Here is a 15,779-nt window from a genome sequence, read left to right as displayed (position 1 = left end):
ATCAATCATGACAAAAACATACCTAACCTTTCTTTATCTAAGACAGGCAGCGGGCACAACGACTAATGATTTTGGTTTTTACTAAACCAACAAAGAGAACAATCAAGGAACATAAACCCAATGGATGCACTCTAAGAAAGTAACACAGCAATTGAGTGTAACAATAAATATCACTTGAATATCTCGCATTATCGCTTTTCACTTTGCAGTAAAATCAGCCAGCTAAAACTAACGATCAATTATTTAAACGAGTTGTCGGAGTTCTCCAGTATTTAAAGCAAATTTCCGGTGCTGTGACAAGATGGAAGGCACTTTCACCGCCTCTACTCTTGTCTTGAAATCACCACCAGGTGCTTTATCAGTTGCACTTATTATTGTCTGAAGAATTTGCAGTGGATCCCCATGACTGACAACAAAAACGGCACACCTGCAACACATCCATATATTTATAATAAATATGAGATCAAACATCAACAGTGAGAACCAAAGTACATTTGATTATCATTCTCTTGTTAATATGATGTATAAATACACTGTCTAAACAACAAAAACTTGTTATTACCCTTGAAATTCTTTCTCAATGGCTTCCACAGCAGTAGCAAGTCTTGAAGCAACGTCGGCTACACTTTCTCCACCTTCCTCAGGCTTCATGAACGGGCCCTTTTCGTCGTGATCCCATATCTCTGCATACTATTTAATGAAAAATAACAAACAATGTCAAACTGATGGGGAATTAAGACTTCACCAGATTCGTGCAGCAAAGAATTTTCGACAAATAACCTCGACAATCAGATTGAAATCACTCAAGTTAGGGTGCTGCATCTGAGTCCTTTGTCCCCTAACATCAAGTTAGACAGAATTTAACATAATGAATTACTTACTTTGTCATGTGATTGAAGTTCAAATGAAGGCCCAAAGAAACGCTCTCGAAGTTCTTCCATCACCTATCAATGACATTTGCATCATCAACAACTCAAACATAAGAATCAAGAAAGGGAAAGCACACCATACAAAGATTGATAGGGTTTCAAATCAGAATAGATGAAATTCTCATTGGTTCCTCATAAGAAGTTCTCAGCAAAAAGGACTTAACCGCCTCACAGAAAAACATTAGCCATCTAAGGAGTTTACCTTACACTGAGGACCTTCGAGGGAAACATTGAGAACAGAAGCAGCAACTTGAGCAGTGTGTCTTGTTCTTGAAAATGGAGAGTAGCAAATTCTAACATTTTCAATTGGTATATTGTTTTCCTTCAATACCTGAATGTAGTTGTAAATGAAGAAACCCTTTAATCAAATGTAATCGATACCCTATGTCACAGATATCCACATAAACTTTTCAGATTCATAAACAAAACATCCAAGTCATTTGAGCCGTTTCTGTTGCCACATTACAGAATACGGATTCACATCATGTCTCACTAACTATACTACTACTATTTCTCTTCATCCTATGGATCAACATCAAGCCTTCAGCCATCGTCATGTGATCCCTAAATCCCAACATAGCTGATATGCTCAAAGGGTGTCCAATTACCCTCCTCATCTATCAAATAAGTTGCAAAGATCTTAGGTTTTTTACCCAATGTTGGTATGAAGTCTAATTAATTTTCATCTGATTGTGATGTTTCCTATGCCATTTGGTATGGATTTCTAGTCATATAGGTACATATAGTTACTAGTAAACCCTAAATTCGTATAATGTTTGTAATTGTGTACAATCATACAATGAAAAATCAACCAAAACACTTACCTTTTGGAATGATTCACCTGCTAATCTTGCTTGGTTAACACCTTCATCAGCTAATTGGTATTCTGAAAGAACCCCATTTTCCTGTTTCATGGAAATTACTAGTTCTTTTAGCGATAAAATCAAACTAAGCAATCAAATTTGAAGGTTTTCATTAGAGATCAGAAAAACAAATAATGGACAAAGTTTACAAAAGAAACAAACAAAATTGGGGAGAAGAAAACAAACCAAAGAAGAAACGATGAGGCCTTTCTCATTAGAGATGCTTTTGCCATGTCTCAGAATCCAGTATTTGTTACCAAGGAAACAGAATTTCGCCATCGTTGATTTCAAAGATTTTGCTCTCGCTAGAAAGACTGAGCAAGTAAATTTAGTTCAGCTCAATTATAAACTGATCTCAAGCTTTTATGACCGTAGAATTATAATCTTTTGCTGTTACCATCTGAACGGTTTTAGTAGATTTACTCATTACCATCTGACGGCTTTAGTAGAATCACGTATTCGATTTTACCAATAATTTGTCACGATGTTCGGATTGTATGCGAGTTTGAGTCAAAAGGGGTTAAGCCGTTAAGGTAAAATCAGGGTGGATATATATTAATTCTCGTTAAATTAAGTGGGAATGTTATAAATACGCTCCATTTTTGTTGACCTTGCACAAATACTCCTGAGGGGTAGAAAATAATTTTTTTGGAGTCAACTTGAGAAAGTTGCTACCACTTTTTGGAAGCAACTTGTATAAAATTGCGTCCACTTATGGAAGCAACTTGTGCTGGTTGCGTCTACTTATGGAAGCAACTTGTGCTGGTTGCTTCCACTTTTCAGAAGGTAGGGGTATTTTCAAAAATTGAATAAGGATATATTTTAAGGGGTGAATTTTGAGGGGTATTTAAATAATGTTTCCTTAAATTAATTATTTCGTTAAATTAATTATTTCGTTAAAATAATACTCCTCCCTCCGTTCCTTTTTAATAAGCTGGTTTCTATAAATAAATGTTTTAAAAAAATAGGCTGGTTTACTAATTGGGAAAGTCAAATGTTACTTTAATTTTCTGGGACCACTTTTCTCTTAACTTCTTTTGATGACAAGTGTCATGTGAACCATTTCACTTTACTTCTTTTGCTGACAAGTGTCATGGAGACCATTTCACTTCACTTCTTTTTTTGACAAGTGTAATGAGGACCACTTTCAATGATTAGTTCTCTTAATTTTCCTTAAATTTCTCTAAAAACAAAACCAGCCTATTAAAAAGGAACGGAGGGAGTAAAATTTTATGATCCCAACTAAGCTTGTATAAGCTAAATTTTAACTCGATAAATTAATAACTTCGCTAAAATAATAATTTTCTTCGATCCTAAGGTTATTAATTTTTCGAAATTTTACTGTAAACGAATATAATCCCCAAACTGGCCACATCAATCCATGTCGATTTTTGTTTTTTGTACGACGTTGGCCATTGCATTAGCGTACATGCTTATTCATATGCAATTTTGTCTTATTGAACTACAATTTTTTATGGACAGCCAAGGCGTGGCCATAATTAGGGTTTCTGGTCGAGGGTTAGCTATGTTAAAAACCAACCATTAAAGGACTTGGGTATATATGGGTGGATACTCAGTTTCTCCCCAAAAAAAGTTGGCAAAAATTGAGCATCCGACCGGTTAAAGATTGATATTGGTGGCGTGATTATTCGATATCCAAAATTCACTGCAGTTTATACAAGAAAACACGAATTTTTTTAATGCCTCGGTTCAGCAGATGGAGTTCGCAAAATGGAGTATAAGTATGGTATGACCTGTACTAACACCTTGGCCTTTTAAGAACAAATGACTCCGGAGTTAAGAAAAAAACTCAGTAGTTAAGCATGCTAGCTAGGCCGGCAATAATCTAGGGTGGGCTATCTTCGAGGAAGCTGTTGCTAGATGATCCCAACGATGCTTATTGAAAACCCCCATATCGCTGAGTGACTGTTGTGGCCAAGTGAAGACAATATCAATGGATGATCGGGCCATTACAAATGAAATCAAAGCTGACATCGGGTCATCTATCAAGAGTGAAAGAGTCCACTAGATGGGTTATGTCAACAACTAGTTTTATGAGAGTAAGAGAACAACAGAGATCAGGGGTATATATTGTGGATCCAGGGACCACTCCAATTTAAGGTGGTGATATTGTAATATTCTGATTTCACAGATGGGTTCACCGAATGAAATATAAGTAATGTTTGTCCTAAATTAACACCGATGACTTTTAAGCACAAATAACTCGAAAGTTGGGAAAACCTTTGCAGTTAAGCATGCTGAGCCAGGAGCGATCCAGGAATGAGTGACCCTGTGAAAAACTGTTATTGGATGACCGCAGCGGTGCTCCTTGAAAATCACACGTTGGTGGATGAACACAATGACCAAGTTGGGACAATATTATCGGTGGGCGGTCGAGCCTCTACACTTTCCTTTCATTTCTTCTTCCGTCTTTTCTATAAAAAATAGAGGAAAAAAAAATTCCCATTTGATCTCGAAAGTGTTTTATGCCGGAACTTTTACATGTTATTAAAAAAGTATGTTCCTTAGGCGCTGGCGTTGGTGATTCCATTGTATTTTTCAATATGGAGTTCCATTCATAAACAAATCAAAGATTAGTAAAATAAATTCTATGGTTTTAAATTCAGTTTTTGTTGATAATCATAAATTCCTGATGGTAGGGTGATCAATAACATTGTACACAACTCAATCATAATATTGAACATGTATGTAATTGAAATGATGAAGGTACCAAATACACCATAATCTTTTTGAAGTCAACCTATAAGTCTGATACCTTATGTGATCATTTATGGACAAACAAGTCGAGACAATACATAATCACTTGATAATAGTTATGGTACAAGGCCGATATACTACAAGTGACTGGATTAACGTACAATGTATTTACTTTATTATACCTAAAAAATTATAGTGCGGAAGTAAAGTAAATGACACAACAAGATTTTGTTAACGAGAAAACTGCAAATGCCGAAAAACCCCGGGACCTAGTCCAGTTTTGAATACTCTCAGAATTAAGCCGCTATACAAAGACACTACCAACTTCGTATAGTTGAGACCAAGTAAACTACTGTAGTTGCAGGAAATCCTACACTACACCCCTCACAAGATTTCATTAACATTCAACTCATTTTTAGATTAACAATCTTAATTTTATTGATGAATCTTTAAACAATCTTACAAGAAAAGATAAAGGAATCAAGAATAACCTCTGCTCTAAACTTTCTCTCTCCTATTTACTTGCTTCTCACTCAAAAAATATCTCTCTCCTTTTCTTTACAACTGAATGACTATTTATAGGGAAATACATAGTGGATGACAGCTAATTTGTCCTTTATTTTTGGATATGGTTTGCGAAATTCTCGCAACCTTACAAATGTTAATCTCGCGAACTCCCTAATTTTCCCAGGACCATCACATTTTTCTCATAATTTAGCTGACGTCGTTTATTATGTCATTTCTGAAGTTGTTCTGCTACACTGTTGTGTTTTGTTGTTAATAATTTCGCTGAGGCATTATTGCTGCGAGATTTTGATCCTACATCTTGCCTCTTATCATATCTTCTCTGCGAAGTAGAGAATGATGTGAGAAATGCCGCAGCTGTCCATCTCTTCATATTCTGCATTTATCACACGTATCCTTTCTTCCATCCATTTCTTGACACGTCTTCTGTAACCGCTGCTTTTCAACCGCTCACGTCTTTTCGCATTAATGGTGTTTATTTCTTCGAGTAAAAAAAAAATCTTCTCTATATATTATTCTTACTCTTCTTTCCATTTTCTTTTTACTTTCTCTTCTCTGCAACTCTACTGTTCGACGTACATTAGCTGCCATAGTTGCATTCCTGCTTGTGCTGCATCTAGTAACAGGTACCATGGAACATAAACTTTTGAGACTCACCGTTTGCGAACAACTAAAACCCTGGAGAAACAAAAGCTTTGGTATTTTTAGAGATTTATATAGATAAAAACAAAATATAACCAAAAATACACTCCTTGAGCCAAAAGAAGCAAATCCCCATTTTCTCAAGAAAAACATGGGGATGCGAACGTCTAGGGTTAGGTAGAAATGATGGGACCAAAAAGCTTCCCTTGTTTATCTCATAGTGACTTTCTAAGGTAAGACACATGAGCAGAGATTCTTCTTCTTTTGTTCCTGGAAGCGCTTGTCACATAGGACTTGATATAGTTATAAGTGGGTTGAAAGGACAAGGAGCATTCCGTAGTAACAAACGTTTCTTTAGACTCAAATTCTTCAACTTGTGAGTGTTCTTGAGGAATGAGCCTGATATTATCTCTGAAACTGTCTAAATAATCTTCCCTATTCCTGGATACACATATAGAACCAATATTATACACCTTGAACTTGCACGGTACAATATTCCACACAACTTGTCTATGAATTTGATCTAACTCATCATTCATTGTCTTTTCCAAAGAGAGGTTGTTTAGAGTTATATCAATATTTTCTGGTTCTAATTGGGAAGAATAACAATCAATCAGAAGTTTTCCTCTTGTTCTGATTGTAGAGTCTTCTCCACTTTTAGAAACGATAGATGACACACAAAGTTGAGAATCGCTTAACACATGTAGAAAAGGACCACAATGACTGTCACTACACCATCGAAGGGAAGAGTAAGAACACAAGGCAATATTACCCATATTGTCAGTACTTTTCTGTTTGGAATCTCCTGACATAATTGTATGTCCTTTTTGAGTAACACAAGGTTGCATAGTATTCTTGCAAGAATTACTCGCAGCCTCCATACTCTTTAAAGAAGACATACAGGCTTGTTGAGGATGATTGGATGAGCATCCATATAATCCAGACCCTTGGCATTTGTCTGAGTGGTTCCTAGCCACATCAGTTTTCTCAATAAACAATCGTTGAACATTATCTGAATGGTGACAATTCTTTAGAAAGGAACAACTGGATTCTCTCATATTCAACGTGAGATTCTTACTAGATATCAAATCCTTAAGAGTTGCAATTTCTGCAACAAGAACAGAATAGATCCGGATTTGTTCTTCCAATCTCTTTTGAAGAGTAACCAGTTTATCAGACCTTTTCCTACGGTTGTTTTTTAAACCTGGTGAAGCATCGGTTGAGACTTTATGGTCCATATAGTCAGATCGCCACAAACACATACTTTTGAGGTCTTTAAAAGTGTTTGCCTACTCAGATACCAATTGAAAAAGCGGGGGTCTAACAACACCACCCAATATTTCGCTTAGCAATCTGCATGGACTAACTCCGAAATACTTTGCTAAAGAATCAACTAGACAGTCAGACTCAATCTCGATTAAAGTATCTCAAGGAGTTAATATCTCTCTCTTGATTTTATTTTTACTCAAGTTAAAAATAATAGCGAGTCTTTATCAAATATAAGGAATAACTTGGATGGTACCAAAGACCAATATCCAAGGATCAACCAATATCAATCAACAACCAAAGGTTGGAGTTCCAATTGATGATCTTAACGCACAACCTGTATTATTTCAATTATATAAAATATAATGCGGAAAAGAAATAACACAAACACCAGAATTTTTGCTAACGAGGAAACCGCAAATGCAGAAAAACCCCGGGACCTAGTCCAGATTGAATACACATTGTATTAAGCCGCTACAGACACTAGCCTACTCCAAGCTAACTTCGGACTGGACTATAGTTGAACCCCAATCAGTCTCCCACTAATTCAAGGTAAAGTTGTACTCCTACGCCTCTGATCCCAGCAGGATACTGCGCACTTGATTCCCTTAGCTGATCTCACCCACAACTAAGAGTTGCTGCAACCCAAAATCGCAGACTTGATAATAAACAAATCCGTCTCACACAGAAAAGTCTAACAAAGGATAAATCTGTCTCCCACAGAAAAACCTTAGGTTTCTGTTCCGTCTTAAGATATAAAATCAAGGTGAACATGAACCAATTGATAATCCGGTCTTATATTCCCGAAGAACATCCTAGATTAATCAATCACCTCTCAACAATCCTTCTTGACTACACAAGCGGTTTGTCGAGAAATCACAAACAGTGAGACGAAGATGTTTGTGACTTCTTTATCTTGCATATCGGAGAACTCTCACGATCTCAAGCCAATCAAAGATTGTACTCGTACGATAGAAGATGTAAGATCAGATCACACAACTATGATAAAAGTAGTATCGGTCTGGCTTAACAATCCCAATGAAGTCGTTAAGTCGTTAAGATGGTTTTAGAGAAGAAAACCAAAGGTTAAAGGAGAATCGACTCTAGCGAGCGCACTAGTATCACACAAATGTGTGGGGATTAGTTTTGTACAATGCTAGATGTCTCCTTTATATAGTCTTTCAAATCAGGGTTTTTCCTTAGTTACAAAGCAATCCATATTCACCGTTAGATGAAAACCTGATTTAGATTCAAGCTAATATTTCTCAACCGTTAGATCGAAAACTTAGCTTGTCACACACACTTGGGTAGACGTTTATTAGGTTTGTGAAAACCATACCCAAACATGTACGTGTATGTTGGTTCAACATAGTAACCCAAAAGGTTAACCATATGAGAAATTCATATTAACCTAGTTCTTCTTCACCATAACTAGTTCAATTGACTCAAATGAACTAGTTAAAGAGTTGTTCAATTGCTATGAGATCTTATGTAACTAGACAAGACACAATTGAAACAAAGATGATTCGATTCGATGATACAGCTCATGAACTTTATAGCCAAGGTTTGCATAAAGCATTCCTTAGTAATTTAAGTTTCATGTTCAGAGCACATCTTTAGATCATAACCACTTAAGCTCACAAACAAGTTCGCGGACTTAAGGCAACCGACAAAGTTTTCCAAACTCAGCAGAAAATCTCGACAAAGAGACTTTCGCCAGTTCGCGGACTGAGTTCTCGGGCTTGGCAAAGCCAATTCCTCCGGTTTTTCTCAATCAACAAAGTTCGAAAACTTCGGATTAAGGAATACATGGTTATGTAATCTAAACTCTCATTCCAATAATTGATACATTCTCAGAGGACGTTATATAGCCGTTATTCACAGACCATTTCACGTCAGAGCAATTCTCAAAGTAATTGAAACCTTTCATGACTTTCGTCACTAGGTGAAGATAAACTTGATAAAAGTGAAACACTTCAAGAACACACGATTTCGAGAAAAAGATAAGTAGTGAATACTCAGCTCGAAATGTCAAATGTGTATGATCCAATCTATATAGCATTCGACTTTTTGTCTCATAAGAAGTAGGAGATAGAATAGTAAACTTTTGAGTGATAGATAAGTTCAAGTCTCCACATACCTTTTTGTTGATGAATTTCCACAGTTCCTTGAGTAGATCTTCGTCGTTGTATGATGAATCCCCATGAAGTCCTTGAGCTCAACTACACTTTTCTATCCTAGTCCGAGACTTAGCTATAATAGACTAGAATTCAAGACTCATAGTTTTGATCACTAACATTGACAAATATGCTTGATATAGCAATGCATGCGAGGTCGACCGAGCTATGCTCTAACAATGGTGAAGAAGAACATGGTTGGTATGAAATGCTATATGGTTAACCTCTTTGGGTAAACTATTGTTGAACCAACAATGTACACGTTTGGGTGCGGTTAACAAATCTAGAAGCGTACAGTCATTTGTGTATGACAAGCTAAGTTTTCGATCTAACGGTTGAGAAATATTAGCTTGAATCTAAATCAGGTTTTCATCTAACAGTGGATATTGATTGCTTTGTAACTAAGGCAAAACCCTGATTTGAAAGGCTATATAAAAGAGACATCTAGTATTGTGCAAAACTAATCCCTACACGTCCGTCTGATACTAGTATTTCTGCTAGAGTCGTTTCTCCATTAACCTTTGGTTTTCTTCTTCTAAAACCAGGTTAACGACTTAAAGACTTCATTGGGATTGTGAAGCCAGACCGATACTACTTTTATCGTAGTTATGTGATCTGATCTTGCATCTTCTATCGTAACAGTACAATCATATTGATTGGCTTGAGATCGTGAGAGTTCTCCGATACACAAGATATAAAAAATAATCACAAACACCTTCATCTCATCGTTTGTGATTCCACGATATCTTGTTTCGCTACCATACGATTAAGATTGTTGTGAGGCGATTGATTAATCTAGGCTGTTCTTCGGGAATATAAGACCGGATTATCAATTGGTTCCTGTTCACCTTGATTATTATCAAAAGGCGGAACGAAAACTTTTAGGGCTTTTTCTGTGGGAGACAGATTGATCCTTTGATAGACTTGTCTGTGTGAGACAGATCTGTTTATTGTTAAAGCCTGCGATTTTGGGTCGTAACAACTCTTAGTTGTGGGTGAGATCAGCTAAGGGAATCAAGTGCACATAATCCTGCTGGGATCATAGGCGTAGGGAGTACAACTGTACCTTGGATCAGTGGGAGACTGATTTGGGTTCAACTACAGTCCAGTCCGAAGTTAGCTTGGAGTAGGATAGTGTCTGTAGCGGCTTAATACAGTGTGTGTTCAATCTGGACTAGGTCCCGGGGCTTTTATGCATTTGCGATTTTCTCGTTAACAAAATTTCTGGTGTCTGTGTTATTTCAGTTTCCGCATTATATTGTTTATCTTTATAATTGAAATAATACAGGTTGTGCGTATAGATCATAAATTGGTATAATCCAACCTTTGGTTGTTTGATTGTCATTGATTGATCCTTGGACATTGGTCTTTGGTACCGTCCAAGTTATTTCTTGTGTTTGATTAGGACTCGCTGATTTATATTAGCTTGAGTAAATAAAAACAAGAGAGAGATATTAACTCCTTGAGATACTTTTACCTAGATTAAGTCTGACTGTCTAGTTGATTCTCTAGAAAGTATTTCGGAGTTAGTCCATACAGATTGCTAAGCGAAATATTGGGTGGTGTTATTAGACCCCCGCTTTTTCAGGGTTCGCGCATAATCAACATAGACAACCCTAAGAAGGGTAGAAATGTCGCTTTTAACCTTTTTCATTCAAATAGGTTAAAATATTTTCAATACCATTACTTGAAAAATAGAAAAATATGAATAGAACAGATGAAAATTCAAGTAATAATATCCAAGATACAAACTAGAATAGTTTCTGAACCTAGAGCACGATTGTGCACAACTCTTGTCTTTTTTCAAACGGGCACATGAGACAAGATGCACTTTCAACACAGTTAGACTGTGTTGGGGTGAAAAATAATTTATTCACCACAAGGTTCCTGCACAGAATTATCAACATCCCTTTTTATAGGTCGTTTTGACCTAGTTCTTTTCTATAGTGATCTAAGCTTTTCCTTAGAAATCAACTTCTTAAGAGAGGAGTTAAATTTACATACCTCGGATGGATTTGATTTCAGAACAAGTTTGAGCTTGTTTGCTAATCAACTGTCTCTCCATTGTAGTTTGTTGACATACCTTACTTTATGTTTGTACTTGAAACAATTAGAGAGTTCATGACCCTTAAAAGTACAGTAAGGACATGTCAATGTGGAGGATGGTTCATGCACCATGTCCGAACATGCCGCTAGACAAAGCGATGTACCCGAAACATAAGAGGTGGAATTTTCATTAGACAGAGAAAAATCCATTTCATCCTCCAAAGCAGTCGATGATATATGTACAGGAAAAATGTCAAGGTTGATATGAGTATTGCTACAATTATCAAAATTGGTATTTTCACCAAGGAGTGCTACACTTGATTTTTCATCTTCTGCAGAATCATAGTGATCATATGTTTCATTAAGAGTTGCAGCAAGACCTTTGTTGCTAGTGTATTTTCTATGATTTGAACACTCATTAGCAAAATGACCAAAACCTTTACACTTGAAGTACTGTGGCATATCCTCATCATCAGTGTCGACAATATCCTTGTTTTTAGGAGAAACACGATCATGAGACTTAACTGATGATCTAGGTTTGTCTCTAGTGAAGCGTTTACTTATCTTCAAAAGAAGATCTCTAAACTGTCTTGTGATCAGATAAACCGAGTTGTCAAGATCTTCATCTGATGATTCAGTCTCAATAGGATCATTCAAAAATTTGCCAACACTTTTACTTTTATCAAGTAGATTAGTGTTGTTTTTGCTTTGAACGCAATATCCTTTCCATCTTTGGATAGACGTTCGTGATCACAGATCTTTAACTTTCCAACAAGAGTATTTATGGATAGTGTTTCAAGGTTATTTCCCTCAACGATGGCGTGTTTCTTAGAATCGTATCTAGCTGGTAGAGATCTGAGAATCTTCATAACAATGTCCTTTTCAGGAATAGTCTTACCCAATGCAAATGATGCATTAACAATTTCAAACACTTTCTGATTAAACTCAATAAATGAATCTTCATCGGCCATACGAAGGTTTTCTCAATCAAAATTTAGGTTTTGAAGCCTAGCTTCTTTCTCAGAGGTATTCGCTTCAAATACGGTTGCTAAGATATCCCAAGCATCTTTAGACTTAATGCACGTAGGCACATGGTGCTGAAGATCAGGGGTAATGGCATGAATGATAACATTTAATCCGTCAAAATTTTGCTTCGCAACACTAATATCGACATTATTATATCTACCACTATCCTTTGGAACAGTTACACGGTCTACTGTAATTGTTGGAGGATCATACCCATTTACAACACGAACCCATGATTAAAAATCACGTGCTTGAAGAAAGGCACGCATAACAATTTTCCACCATAAGTAATTTGAGCCATCGAAGACTGGCAGTACTTTTGTAGAGATATCACTTTTGTCCATATAGTCATATTGCTACAAACACGGACTTATGAGGTCTTAGTGTGTTTGCCTGCTCTGATACCAATTGAAAACGCGGGGGTATAACAACCACACCCAATATTTCATTAGGCAATCTGTATTGACTAAACTCCAACATAATTCGAGAGCACCAACTTAAAAGTGAAACTCAATCAAGAAAGATATAAAATAGCTTTACCTCTTTCTCAATACAATCAGTAAATCAACTAGATAGAAAATATGTGAGATTAATTGTTATGAGAATAACTCGGATGGTACCAAAGACCAATGTCCGAGTGCCAACAAACAAGGTCGGATTTATCAACTATGATTGAACTACGCACAACCTGTGATATTTCAATTATATAAATAAATATAACCCAAAAAATAAATAATATAGACACCCGAAATTTTGTTAACAAGGAAACCGCAAATGCAGAAAAACCCCGGGACCTAGTCCAGATTTGAACACCATACTATATTAAGACGCTACAAACTCTATCCTACTACAAGTTAACTTCAGACTGGAATGTAGTTGAGACCTAACTAAGTCTCACACCGATTAATGTACTATCGCATTCCTAACGCCTCTTGAATCCCAACAAGACTCTGCGTACTTGATTCCCTTAGCTGATCTCACCCACAACTAAGAGTTGCTACGACCCAAAGTCGAAGACTTATAAACAAATCTGTCTCCCACAAATAAGTATATTCTGGTTGTTGTTTCCGTCTTAAGATAAAGATCAAGGTGTACAGGAAACTCAACTAATAATGCGGTCTTATACTCCCAAAGAGCAGCCTAGAAATACTAGTCACCTCAAAATAACCTAACTGATTAACATAAGAAGTTTTGGCGGAATCACAAGAGTCTAAGACGAAGAACTGTTGTGATTACTTTTTATATCTTACCTACCGGAGATAAATCTCGAGAAAATCTAAGAGAAGATTAAACTCAACACGATAGAACAAGTAAGATCAGAATACATAACTACAGAGAAAATAGTTGGATCTGGCTTCACGAATCCCAAATGAAGTCGTCAAGCCGTTAACCTAATAATGGTTTTGGAAAACCTAGGTTAAAGAAGAATCGACTCTAGTTTTAAACTAGGACACACGAGAGTGTCGGGATTATATTTCCCAGATGTTAGAGTTCTCCCCCATATAGTCTTTCAAATCAGGGTTGCTTACAGTCAAAGCTAAGATAGCTTAGTAACAAAGCAATTGCTATTCACCATTAAATGAACTCCTGATTTAAGATTCAAGCTAAGTCTACTTAGAAAATAAGCAATCAATCTCCACCGTTAGATGGTATTAGCATGATACACACAAATGAAATATACTTATATTTAGATATGGATATGGATGAACCATACCTAAACGTGTATAACGGTTGGCTTAATAACAGTTAACCGAAGTTAGCCACATGGACACTTATAGTTTAGCCATATTCATGTAACACTTCTATATCAAATATGATGATCAATCAATGATGATAGATAATCAAATGAATCTAAATGTGCTCTAAGAGAGTTGTTCAAATGTTCACTATCTCATAGAAATATTCATGAACAATTTGAAACATATTCGGTTTGGTTTGTAGTTGTACAAAGTACTTATACAAGAACCAATTCATGAACATAATTCCAAAGTTTGCAAAACAAGTTCGCATGCCTTATTTCATTAAAGTTGTAGGGACTTTAGTTCGCAAACGAACATGAGTTTATGAGTATGAATTGTCATACTTATCGATTTTAGAACCTAACCACTGTGTTCGCAAACAGAGTACGTGAACCACAGTTTCGGACTTCCCTAGTCTTAGCCGTTCGCAAACCATAGTTCCGGACTTTGACAGTTAAATCCGTTCGCAAACAAGAGTTTCGGACCTAAACTAGTATTCACAGTTCGCATACAAGGTACGCATACTTTGTTATATCCAGACATTGGTAGTAGTTCTAAAACTCTCATTTAATCATTTAAACATCCTTAGAAAACAACAATGGTAGTCTTAGACATACCACTAGCTTCAAGTAATTTTCATGTGATTAATCGATCAATACGAAACTTCCCAAGTTAACATCAAATGATTGTCTCACACAAATCATATAAGATGTTCAAGGTAATTTTTACATGATCATTTTGACTTAATATTTAGTTTCCAGCAAATAAATTGTCTACAACTAAACTCGTCAAGTAGATGATGAACTTAAGCTAAAGCTAAAAGCTTCCAACACGTATTTCGAGAAATATATAAACGAGATAAACTCGACTCGAAATTTCAAATGTGTATAATGTAAAGTCTATATAACTATACGACTTAGTCTCCTTAAAAGATAAAATAGAATATACTTCCGAGTGATAGATAAGTTTTAGTCTCCACATACCTTTTGTTAATGAAGTTCCTCCAAGCTCTTCAGTAGATCTTCTTCTTCAATTGGTGAACGCCGTGAAGTCTAATGCTAAATCACACACTTTTATCCTAATCCGAGACATAGCTATATGTAGACTAAAAATCAAGTATATAGTTTTGATCAACTAAACTTGAAAAACAAGCTTGAGATACAAATGCTTGCGAGTTCGACCGAGTAGTCCTCTAACATAGTCCTATATATGTGTGACATTTCATAACCAAACCTCGGCTATCTATCAAATTGTAGAGAATCTGAGCACCACAACGGTTGCTCTTCTCTCTCTACAATGTGGATTACCATAGTGCTTGATCTCAGAATTTCACTCATGATAAAATAGAGACCACATGGACTTCATGAACATCAAGATCAAAGTTCAATATATAAGTAAGAAGTACTAAAGATGAGTATTTCTTGAAGATAAGTAATGTGAAAAAGTGGGGGTCTAACAACCTCACCCAACATTTCGCTTAGCAATCTTTATGGAATAACTCCATTATACTTTTAAGAGAATAAACTACACAGTCAGACTCAATATTAATAAAAAGTATATCAAAGAGTTATATCTCAATTTCTCGATTCAAAGTGGGGGTCTAACAACCTCACCCAATATTTCGCTTAACAATCTTTATGGACTAACTCCAATATACTTTTAGGAGAATCAACTAGACAGTCAGACTCAATCTTAATAAAAAGTATATCAAAGAGTTATATCTCAATTTCTCGATTCAATCCCAACTCAAACAAATAGAAATCTGCGAGTCTGATTGAATACAAGAGAAATAACTTGAACACTACCAAAGACCAATGTTCAAGGATCAATCAATTTCAATCAATAACC

At 36.0% G+C, this 15,779-nt stretch overlaps 1 protein-coding gene across 1 annotated transcript; it reads right to left on the bottom strand.

The window, feature by feature from the left end:
• Positions 1 to 8: 8 nt before the first annotated feature.
• On the bottom strand, positions 9 to 2,120 carry LOC113298395. The gene is made up of 6 exons (XM_026547134.1): positions 1,979 to 2,120; positions 1,754 to 1,834; positions 1,132 to 1,260; positions 882 to 944; positions 563 to 690; positions 9 to 427 (listed from the first exon to the last, which is right to left on the bottom strand). Exons 1-6 carry the CDS (start codon positions 2,069 to 2,071, stop codon positions 244 to 246), a joined length of 678 nt encoding a protein of 225 aa, XP_026402919.1. The 5' UTR covers positions 2,072 to 2,120; the 3' UTR covers positions 9 to 243.
• Between the last annotated feature and the right edge of the window lie 13,659 nt (positions 2,121 to 15,779).

Source organism: Papaver somniferum, chromosome 1 (genome assembly GCF_003573695.1).
Source record: "Papaver somniferum cultivar HN1 chromosome 1, ASM357369v1, whole genome shotgun sequence".
Classification (NCBI taxonomy): Eukaryota; Viridiplantae; Streptophyta; class Magnoliopsida; order Ranunculales; family Papaveraceae; genus Papaver; species Papaver somniferum.
Note: the sequence above shows the minus strand (reverse complement) of the source record. Positions and strands in the feature narration are given on the sequence as shown.

Bases quoted from the DNA above. Each gene is read 5' to 3' on its own strand.
- LOC113298395 (XM_026547134.1), bottom strand. From the start codon at position 2,071: ATGGCGAAATTCTGTTTCCTTGGTAACAAATACTGGATTCTGAGACAT. The intron at 1,261-1,753 runs GTAAGTGTTTTG...AACTACATTCAG, and splicing joins CAGGTGAATCATTCCAAAAG to GTATTGAAGGAAAACAATAT. The intron at 945-1,131 runs GTAAACTCCTTA...TGTCATTGATAG, and splicing joins TCGAAGGTCCTCAGTGTAAG to GTGATGGAAGAACTTCGAGA.